This window comes from Mustela erminea, chromosome 4, assembly GCF_009829155.1.
Source record: "Mustela erminea isolate mMusErm1 chromosome 4, mMusErm1.Pri, whole genome shotgun sequence".
NCBI classification, from domain to species: Eukaryota; Metazoa; Chordata; class Mammalia; order Carnivora; family Mustelidae; genus Mustela; species Mustela erminea.
Genome location: NC_045617.1, coordinates 30,620,122 through 30,632,163, shown reverse-complemented (window position 1 = coordinate 30,632,163; position 12,042 = coordinate 30,620,122). Strand labels below are relative to the sequence as shown.

The window sequence follows — 12,042 nt, the reverse complement described above, 5'->3', positions numbered from 1 at the left end:
TAAGATAGAGAAATAATTCCCCTCAAATAGTCAGAAGTTAAATTTATGCATATTTGGTAGTCAATTTTCAGGATGGTTTCTTATTACAAACAGAAATATCTACTAAAAAGTTATAAACAATAAAGAAAGAGAAAACAAGGACATATCTGAATAAGGAAGACCTGATATTACATATTCCTCCAAGACTGAAGTTAACTTTTTTCCCTCTTTAATACTGCAAAAGCCTTTTATTCCTGAAACTGTTAGTAGATTTTGAGTAAGATATTAAATAAGGATGCTAGCTTTTTGATAATGTAAAAACAGAAGTTAACTTGCTTATAAATATGCCATAATCTCTGAGACAGTTTCTAATTTCTTTTTCTATCACTGTAACAAAGTTTGTATAACAAGAAAAATCTCAATAGGGTTAAGGCATCAATTATTTTCCCATTCTGCAAGTTACACAGGAGGAGGGGAATTATTAACAGGAATGATAAAGCTGTACTTGCATTTGGTAACACAAAGAGAAGCTTACAAATGAGACGTCTCATTAGTTTGAGCAGATGGATCAAAATTAAAGGCTGAATCGCCAACTTTTAATTTCCCAATAGCCAAGAAGACTTGAAGTCTTGCAGAGTATGACTGTTGAAAAGTCAACATGAAAAGATTTTCTCCATCTGTCATCACACATGCTTGAGTGGAACACAACTGCCTCCTACTGTTTTTAATACTTTGAAGGCAAAGCTGCACATAAAATCTATTAAGTACACGAGCACAGTAAGTTTCGATGATTAGTATACTGAAACCCATGGAATAGTATGACCAGAGACTGTCAGCATGTCTTTTGAACACGAAATTTGCTCTATTCTAATTTAATCTAAATGGAGAGAAACAGAAGAAATTCATTTGTGTATTTAGAAGGAAAGTGTTAATTTTTATCATAAGAACTATTCACTTGCTTGAGAGCTATATTTTTCATTTTTTTGAAAGGACACTTATGTCAGTCTTATTAATAATGGTCTGAAAAGTAGCTGCTCTGATTAAAGTATTTAGGGAAACCACAATTAGGGAGAAAATCCAAAATACTAAACAACTTCAAGGTAAGAAAACAAACAAAATCAAGGAATAGTCACTGGAAGGATTTTTTAACTAGTTGGCAGGGAGAAGGTGCGCGAGGTAGTAGTGGTGAAAATTTAATTGATTTTCCTGGAGTAGAATATACTTACTTATAGTTTCTAACTACTGTATATAAACCGCTAAGATGTATTTAAAAGGCAACAAAATAAAGCTGAAGTTTGTTAGGTACACAGCCCCATAAGAAATAACTTATGTTCCCTTAATAACAAGGAAAAGCACATTTACTGAATATGTAGTTGGCTATTTAATAGCAAAACACTAACACAGTTATAACTATAACTGAATTTTGTAAGCAAAGGTCTCTCTCTATACATATATACACACAAACACATATATAATTTGCCATAAAACAAAACATTTAAAGAGTCTCCAGAATGAAGCATTTATTAGTTAGATCTTTCAGTCACCTGACCAGGCAGAATAGTATAAACGAAGAGTTAATTTGGTTGACAGTTTTTTAGATAATAAGGTGAAAAGACTGTTGAATTATATACTTTTCATTTTCTGACAGATGGATACAAATTCATTTGTTGACATTTATTACTTGGAACCTTATGTGAAGACAGACAGTAACTGAATTAACATTATAGTCAACTTCAATTATGAGGGGGGAAAAACACAACTCAGAAACTTTAATCTATTGGGAAGTTCTTTGGTAACCTTCTAATAAAGGTAGAGGACCATACCTTAGTGAACGTATGTCTCTAAGGAGAGAAAAAAGGGGAAAAATATTCCAGCAAGGCCGGTGTGTGTGTGTGTGGCTGGGGGGAGTCCTAAGCCCCTGAAAACAAACTTCCACATAAGCCTCAGTAATCAAGGAGTACTATGAAGTAGGAATTCTTGTGTGATGGATTAATTCAAAGATTGTTAGCCTTGTTGAAATAGGTATCTACCTCAGCTTCCAAAATCAAAATGTATAATAGCCTTCCTTCCTAAGTATCTTCCTTGCAAATTCAGTTCTGGACATACTACAAAGACCACAGTAGAAGCTCCCACACATTAAGTTAAATGAATTATATAGGCCAAATCATACTTGGCAGAACAACTTGAAACTAGAAGACTTAGAATGATCCCTTTGAAAAGACTGAAACAGGAAGAGATTTTAGTTTTGAGCGACTTTCCCAAGATTACACACACATAATATAGGTAATAAAGAAATGAAAAGATGGAGCTCTGCTTTCAAATTATGTTGCGAAAGAGCTCTTGAGATGATTATATTAATATAAGACTGCCTTGACAACTCAGTACTTACAATCTGAAGGCACTGGCCTACACATTTGTTAATACTAGCGAAATCAGAAGCAAATATCAACCAGTAAGTCATAGTCTTGATGCATTTTATATTTCTCATCATCCTTATCTCACTAAAGATGTTAAATCTTTGAAGATGAGGCCATTTGTCACAATCAAATTGTAGTTACCACAGAGACCCCATACATAAGATACACTACACTAGGAACTTAATGAACAATATGTTCTTGTAACCCGAACTTATTTTGTAGGACCTGTCCTACTGGAGCATAAAACCTAAAAGGACAATATTACATAGAACAAACTGGTTAAATTTTTAAATAGGACATCTCTGATGTAAGTATTTATTTATACTTTAATGTTATTATTTCTATTTAAGATTCTGTCATATTTTTGGATAGAGAAAATATAATAGAGAAACAATAGAAGTAACTGAGAAAAAAAGGAAGTTAAAGGAATAAAATGCATTAAAAAAAAAAACATGAAAGGACACACACCAACAAGAACTCTGGATGGGAGAATTAGTAGTGATTTATTCCCCCTAAATTTGCTCTTTGGTATGTCCACAAGTTAAATTTGTTCAAATTCTTTTCTTCCCCTCAGTCTCTTTTATAGTAATTATATATATTTTTAAAGATTTTATTTATTTATTTGAGAGAGAGAGTGAGACAGAGAGAGAGAACATAAGAGAGGAAAAGGTCAGAGGGAGAAGCAGACTCCCCATGGATCTGGGAGCCAGATGAGGGACTTGATCCCAGGACCCTGGGATCATGACCTGAGCCGAAGGCAGTCACTTACCAACTAAGCCATGCAGGTACCTTAATTATATTTAAGCTACATTTAAAAAATTCAAATATAGGGGTGTCTGGGTGGCTCAGTCAGTTAAGCACCCAACTCTTGATTTCAGTTCAGGTCAAGATCTCAGGGTTGTGAGATCGAGCCCCAAATTGAGCTCTGGATGGGCATGGAGTCTGCTTATGATTCTCTTTCTCCCTCTCCCTCTCCCCTCTCCTTCATTTCGATCTCTCCCTCTCTTAAAAAAGAAAACACAATTACAGAGGTCAAAGACCACACGGTCACAGTCATGAAGCAAAATCACAGGGAAGAATATGTTTTTCTAATTGAAAGTGGGTGTACACCCAATGGAAAGCATGAACAATATGGTATGCAAAATTGTTTTTGTAATCATAATTTAAAAGTAATAGCTGCTAATAAAGAAAAAAATTCACTGGAATGATATCATTTTCTTATATGCTTTAAAATTATGAAACAAATTTAAAATAGCAAACACATCAGATTGTAATCTTACATCACATTACACTGAAAAACTTTTCAGAAAAACATGGCATTAAGTTTCTAAAATCCTACATAGGTCTGCTATGACCACAAAATTATATAATCCATTCAGAATGTATCATAGGATCATGCGGCAAGCCCACAAAATGTGGCCTTTTGTGCCATAATTCCATTTTAGGAAATTTATCCTGAGTAAATGTTTCAACAGAAAAAATAACAGGTAGAAAGATGGTCACTATAGTAGCACTATTTTTAATAACAGAAAATTGCAAACACTGAAAACACTCTCTAATGTAGGAATAACCAGTAAGAGAGGAACAGCTAATGTCAGCTTAACAGCAAAGGAGCAGTGTAAAGTTCTGAAGATGCCGTGGGCTTTATCAACACAAAACTTGTGTTTTAGTCCTGGCGCAAACCTTTACTAGCTGTATGTACTAGCTCGGAAAGGGACTTAATATGTTGTAGTTTCACTTTCTCTTTAACAAAAGGAGACCATAATGCTTATATCAGAATGTTTGGGAAGATTAAAAGTCCAAAGAGACTCACACGGTATCTGAAACTTACAAACTGAATCAAATCTCCCTCTTTTTCCAGACATTAAAGCTGTTAGAACCATGCAGAAACAATGAAAACTGTCCAGTATTCATTAAAGAAAACAGTGAATATAAAATTGTATATATAGTATAATCTAGTAATGGATTATAACTAATAAAGTTTCAGTGAACAAAATTAAAAGCTATATGTGCAATTCGATAAAAAGTGAGTAGTGGGATGTATATAAAAATTACAATACTAGGGGCGCCTGGGTGGCTCAGTGGGTTAAGCCGCTGCCTTCAGCTCAGGTCATGATCTCAGGGTCCTGGGATCGAGTCCCGCATCGGGCTCTCTGCTCAGCAGGGAGCCTGCTTCCCTCTCTCTCTCTCTCTCTCTGCCTGCCTCTCCATCTACTGTCAAATAAATAAATAAAATCTTTAAAAAAATTACAATACTAATGTTAAAATGATAAAATAACAGTGGAACTATAAAAATTTTCCTTAGTGTTGTTATTTTATTTTTATAATTAAAAATAGTAAAAGAAATGCATGGGTATTTCTACAGAACTTAAGGAAGCGCTACAATTATGTTTATTATAGAATATAAACATCATCACTAATCACTCAATAATAGAAATTATGAGACCTGCAGCCCAAGTTTGGCTTCATAAGGAGCCTGATCAGCCTGAGAAGGGCCGTAATTGTCCTGCTCTAATTCTTGTTTGGAAAAAGTCACAGATCTGGACACAAATCCTGATGCCTAAGTGTTTCCATGGGCTCTCAAATTGCACCCAGTGCATTTTAGCCAGACAGGGGAAGAGAGGTCAGAGGTCATGTCTGTCAAAGGCCGGCAATTGTGGATGCCATGACATGCACACAAACCTTTGGGAGGTCATGCTTGTAACCAACTTCTGCCTCAGCTTTGCTCACTCTCTATTCCAAGGTTCCTCATCCTGTGGAGCAGCACGAAACCTTCTCTGGGGTATCCCATCCGAGTCTGTCCCTTCTAAATAGAAATCAGTGTTGTGAACCCAGTGCTCCATCCCAACTTGTCCTTTCAGAATTTATAGCTGCAAGTGCCTGCCCTCTGGCAGTTTTCTTTCTGAAAAGTAACGTACTAAACAACTTCACACTAAGAATGAAAGGAATGACGGTAAGGTCTCATCTATACTGACCAAACCACCCCCAGCCAGCACTTTATGTATGAATCATGATTCCTACAGGGACACGTTAGTCTCTGTAACAGTGAAAGAACTATGCCAGAAGAGGAAGAGGAAATAATCTTCCTAGGATCCTTTAAGTTACAACATTTAGTTGGATTTTTACTTACTTACAATGGAAGATACAACTATTATTCTCTCCAACATTTAGGAATAGGGTGCATTTAGGAATAGGGTGCATTTTATTTTTTAAAGAAATATTACACATTATAATGTAAGGTTTTGTAATGTAATGGAAAAAATGGTGGGAGCAATATACCAAATATACTTAAAGAACAATTATAAACAGCATGATAAAGGCAAATACTGTTACAAAGATGAGGGACCTGTAGTTCCTAAGGCTCCAAAGTAGTTACAGTACTGGTAATAATGACATTATTAAGCCATTTACTTTTATTAGTATTTATAAATATGTACATTTATATGTATGTTTATACATGGATATATGCATTTATCAGTCTCACCCAGAAAAAAATTCATAAAAACACCTTTTTTAATTCTAAAAAAGGTGATTTATTTCTATCAGAAGCAATCTTGTATTCCAAAGTGATGAAACAAATATCTACTTATCTGGTTATTAAGTGCTAGCTACAACTGGAAGAAAAATGACTGTCTTAATTTTTTTTAAATTCTAGATGCAACACTAACATTCCCACCACTGGTGTTTTAAATATTTTTATAACATTTTCAAGGTTATTCAATTACAAAAGGAGTAGTTAAGCGTTTTCCTGACTAGAGTCAAATATAACTTATCTATCTATATGTTCCATACATAGCAAAGTACTTACAATTTAATTTCCATTATCTTAAAAGAGATAAAAAAAATTTTAAAGGTTAGCATTTACAATGAAATTTATCATAAATTAGAAAAAAATTCTCCAGCGACAGAAGAAATCCCATCACAATTAAAAGTTACAGAAAAAAAAAGAACGTTTGTTCACAGTTCATACTTAAATGGAGACCCAGAATAGCCAACACAATGTTGAAGAACAAAGTTGGAGGGACAGTACTACCTGACTTCACTATATAGATACAGGAATCAAAACACTCTAGTATAGGCTAAAGAACAGCCAAACAAATGGAAAAGAGTAAGGAAGCCCGAAATAAGCATAAATACAACCAGATAATCTTTGAGAAATGAGTAAAGGTGATAAAATGGAGCAAAGATAGTTTTCTCAACAAATTGTGCTGGAACAACTGGAAGTCCACATGCAGAAATAAATAAATCTAGACGCGGACATTATACTCTTCCCAGAATTTAACTCAAAACCAATCATAGGTCTAAATATAAATATGAAACTATAAAACTCCTAGAAGATAACTTAGGTGAAAATCTGGGTGACTTTAGGTAAGGTAATGACTTTTTTGGATATACCACCAAAGGCATGATCCATGAGATAACTGATGAGCTGGGTTCCACTAAACTTAAAAACCACTCTGTAAAAGACACTGATGAAAAAATGAGAAGCCAAGTCACAGAATGGGAGAAAATACTTACAAAAGACACATCTGATAAATGACTTTTATCTAATGTATACAAAGAACTCTGAAAACTGAACAATAAGAAAATGAACAACCTGATTTTAAAATGGCCAAAGACCTAAGCAGACACTTCAGCAAAGAATATAGACAGATGGAAAATAAGAATATGAAAATATGTTAAACATTACTTGTCATTAGGGAAATGCAAATTATAAGAACAAGATACTAATACACACCTCTCAGATGGCCAAAATACTGACATCACCAAATGCTAGTGAGGCTATGGAGCAACAGGAATTCTTATTCATTGATGGTGGGGATGCCAAATGCTATACAAGTTTGGAAGATAGTATGGCAGTTTCTTATAAAACTCAACATATTCTCACCATATGATCCATCAACCATACTCCTTGTTATTTATCCAAAGAAGCCATAAACCTAAGTCCACACAAAACCTGTACACAGACATTTACAGCAGCTTTATTCATAAGTGCCAAAACTTGGCAGCAATCAAGGTATCATTCAGTATGTAAATAAATAATAGTATATCCAGACAGTGGAGTATTATTCAGTACTAAAAAGAGTAAGTTATGAAGTCATGAAAAGACACGGAAAAATCTCATGTAGGTATTGTGAAAAAAGTCAATCTAAAAAGGCTACAACCTGTATGACATTCTAGAAAAGGCAAAACTACAGAAAGATTAAAAAGACTTAAAAGGTCAATGGTTTCCAGTGGTAAATGGGAAGGAATGAAGAATAGGCTGAACACAGAGGGTTTTTAGGACAATGAAATTATTCTGTACGACACTATAATGGTGGAAGCATGTCATTATACATTTGTCCAAACCTATAGAATGAACATCAAGAGTGAATCCTAAGGTAAACTATGGACACCATAGGTGATACTGACATGTCAATATAGGTTTACTGATTGAAATAAATGTACCACTCTTGTGCAGAATGTTGACAGTTGGGGGAAGCCGTGCATATGTGGGGGCAGGCATTGTATGAGAACGCTCTCTACTTTCCATTCAATTTTGCTGTGAACCCAAAACTGCTCTAAAAAAGAGTAACTATTTTTTTTTAATTTAATGGAGAAAACATTTAAATATTTATTTAATATTTTTAATATAGTATATACAAAGATGTTATGGATTCCACAGCTACATTCCTTAGCTAATAATACAGCTTAAATTTTCTGTAGTACAAATTTGTCCTGTTCTTTAACAAAGAAGGCACAAATACTGGTGGCTATACAGGATATTTCTTTCTTTTAGGATTTTCACTGAAATGCTGTCAAAAGTTTCCCTAGATAACATTTTAGGATCATCAGACATTCACTACAAATAAATCTTGTGAGGCAATCTAGAACAAAGGTTGGAAAACAAGCCACATGCAGTTGCTGCTTGTTTTTGTAAATAAAGTTTTATTGAAACACAGCTGTGGGGACGCCTGGGTGGCTCAGTTGGTTAAGCAGCTGCCTTCGGCTCAGGTCATGATCCCAGGGTCCTGGGATCGAGTCCCGCATCTGGCCCCTTGCTCAGCAGGAAGCCTGCTTCTCCCTCTGCCTCTGCCTGCCTCTCTGTCTGCCTGTGCTCACTCGCTCTCTCTCCCTCTGTCTCTGACAAATAAATAAATAAAATCTTTAAAAAAAAAAAAAAAAAGAAAGAAACACAGCTGTGCCCAATTGTTCATATACTCTCCCTAGCTGCTTTCATGCTACAAGAGCACAACTGAGTAGTTACAACAAAAAACATAAAGCCCGCAAAGCCTAAATTACTTACTCTGTGGCCCTTTACAAAAAGTGTCCTGGCTCCTAAGAATCAGTAGTTGGAGTTTGGAAATATTTTTGATTAAAGAGAGAATATTGGCCTTTACCATTTCATTATTTGTATATAATAAATAATGCAATTCATAAAGCAGTTTCCTAATGAGAATACAAAAAATACAGATATAAAATAAAGGCACAGAAAGTGATAATGACACGATGGTTAGTGGAGACTCCATACTCACATGGACTGAATTTACAACTGGACTAGTAAAATGATGGAAACATGTTACTTTATTTTGTAAATATACAGCTCCTCATTTTCTTCATCTGTCAGATGATGACAAAAGTACCTGTCTCATTGGCTGGTACAGAATTCAGTGAAAATAAATATAACTCTAGCAGTTTCAGACATTTACTAATCATTAGGAAGGTAAGTCAGTAATATTGTATAATTTAATTATGATGTCTTTTCCCTAAAAGTTATTCTTAAACCTAAGGACATCTTCTTGAGATTAGTTAGAAACCTGACTTTAAAACTATTTCTTAAAGGGGCACAATGCATCAGAGATTCTCAGTGGGCAGTGTTCCATGCCTTCAAGTTTAATTCATCTTTGATTTGTTTATATACAGGGGCTTGAAACAAGATTTAGTCTGGAAAAAAAGGATTTCACTGCTCTTTAAACAAATTTAAAAACCAAAGGACCAGAAAGCATTTAATTTTATGTGCCATAAAATTAGGTTAATAACAGAAAAAAATTCTATAATAAAATAAAATGATCCAAAGACCCATATACAATTGGGCAATGACTAAGTTTTATGTAAGCAATTATTATCATTCCACTTTTTCTCTAACAATCTTGATTGGAGCATTCTGAACAATGGAGTTTAAAAGTAAAAGTGCTTAGCTTCCAAGCACAATAAGACAATATAAAAACGTTATATATATTTCAGTTGATACTACTTCATGAAAATAGTAAGAATAATACAACATTTCAAATTTTTACATTATGTAAAAATATAAATTAAACTTTCTGAGGCATGAAAGAAGATTGGTGCTTTTAAAAAAGATTAAAAAAAAAAACAAGAAGTGTAAAGGATGAAATTCTTTTCTGTCTTATCTACTGAATAAATTGGCAAACAAGATAGCATGACTTATCAATATTAGGATGATATCTATTAATACTCTATGACTTACATGGCTAACCACTGAACCAAAAAATTATTAAGAACTAAAAACTCAGTCATTATCTCAGAATTCAAGAAAAATTTTAAGAACATAAAAATTAATAATTTTAAGCATTTAGTATTCTCTAAAAACAGGATAAAAGAAAGTAACTGTACCTGGTGTCCAGCCTTTACTTGCTTCAAAACACTTTCATAGCATACTTCGTCCATATTATTCAATTGCTGTACCTTAAGTTTTTTAAAAACACAAATAATATAAAATGAAGCAGTTATAAACTTTCTAACTACCAAAAAAACTACAGATTTTAAGGCATTTTTTCCCTTTCAGATTAACTAGAATGCAGAAGCAACAAACGCAATATAAACATGTAGCATGTAACAACCTAATAAGAAATAAATACAATATAGTTTAAAAGTACAAATAAAATACCTCATATAATACTTGCAGAGTACTAACTTTCTAAGTATGTCAAGTTTTTTAAAGACAATTTTAAGGATAATATACTAGTTGTAGGTATTTTAGAATAATTTTAAAATTATTTTCCCTGCTTTTCCCAGGAAAGCCCACTATTCAGGCTGTTTTTCTTCTATTTCATTCTGTAAACTATAGAGCTTTCCTCTGGAATTCTCAAAATCGCCAGAACACTACTAGTAGAATGCCATGGTATATAAAGCTGAAATCGAAGGAACATACTGTTTCTGTAATATACATGGAGAGGGGTAGATATTTTTCTACAGAAACATTTCTCAGATTAAATGAAAATTTAGTATCAATTTATGAGTTAAGAAAGGGTCTCATTTTCCCTAATGATGAGGAAAATTTCTAACCAAAAAGGTAAGATAGTTAATCCAAAGGAGCAGGCATGTAATCCAGCCCATATCTCCCTATTTAACATTTGTTAAGAATGTAGAGGGGATAAAAATGTCATACACATCTGAAATGACTATGATTTAGATTATTTGCTTTAATAAAGCAAACGTTTTATCATTCTGTTCCTCTTATGATTTGTGGTGACTAAGTAAAATGAGAGAATCAGAAAATAATTTACTCCCCATTAATGATTCAAAAACAACTTCTGTTCACAATAATTTTTTCAGTGCAGTCTGAGTGCCAGCCAAAGCCATTATTTCAGATTAGAGGTGTCAGGCACACAATCTTCCTATGTTCTCCCATGATAACTGAATCATATCATGTGTTTCTGAATGAAACTCTCAAAAACCTACAAAGACTACCTTTTATACAAGATGACAAATTAATATCTGGTTAGTAAATATATTAAACAACACCATGGGGAAATGCTTAATGGTTACTAATTGTATATTTCACTGAGTGTAAAAATAATACCATTTAGTATGACAAAAAGATCTGTATCTATAATTAGTACATATAATTAATTTACTATTTACAGTATTTAAGATATGTAAAAGTATCTTTCTAATATGGTCAAACTCCTAAACTTTCAAAATAATTATGATAGTTTAATCACCAGATGCCATTCTTTTTATGATTACAATTTTGACATGTTATGGTGCAAATACTTTGAATTTCATTAGCTTTAACTAATTTACCACTTTGTAGGATAGAATTAAAAAAACATTTAAAATGGTTGAAAAGCATCTGAAAAATTTTTCTTCTCTTTATAGTATCTTTCTATGATAAGCACCTGTTATCACTTAAATTATAAAGCTGAAAGAACAATCTAAAGCTATAAAAAACCAGCTCTACACCTGACCTAATGGTACATTAAAATGTACTAAATAACCAAATATATATTAAGGGAAAAAAAAGCGATACTGAAAAGCACTTGAAACAATTCATGATAAAACATGTACAGTAGAACTATTATCATATCATGAGCTATCCTTTTGTCCATAGCTCTGAAACGGCTCCCTACAGCTATATAGATAACCTTACTTTGATGCAATGTAGATGGAGCATAGACACTGTTGTAGTGACAGTCACTTCTGGTATTTCCTAGCTGAGTATTTTATTTGTAATAGTGTATGGTAAAATGACCCTACTTTACTAATAAAATTCTCTTTAGACAAGTAATGCAATACATTAAAGACTAAGGCTGACATAATAACACATGATTCCATCTTATTTTCTTTTATGAAGAGGTCATAAGGCGTATGAATCTTCTCTTAAATCTATTTCTTCTACGGAAAAAAAAAGTGGCATTAAACA

General features: G+C 33.3%; 1 protein-coding gene across 2 annotated transcripts in view; it reads right to left on the bottom strand.

The window, feature by feature from the left end:
• ASCC3 (activating signal cointegrator 1 complex subunit 3) overlaps nucleotides 1-12,042 on the bottom strand; it is a 336,284-nt gene that overhangs the window by 183,054 nt on the left and 141,188 nt on the right. For both annotated transcript variants that reach the window (XM_032338962.1, XM_032338961.1), the window contains exon 13: nucleotides 10,011-10,082. In XM_032338962.1, coding sequence (XP_032194853.1) covers nucleotides 10,011-10,082 — 72 coding nt within the window. The remainder of the gene's footprint in view (nucleotides 1-10,010; nucleotides 10,083-12,042) is intronic.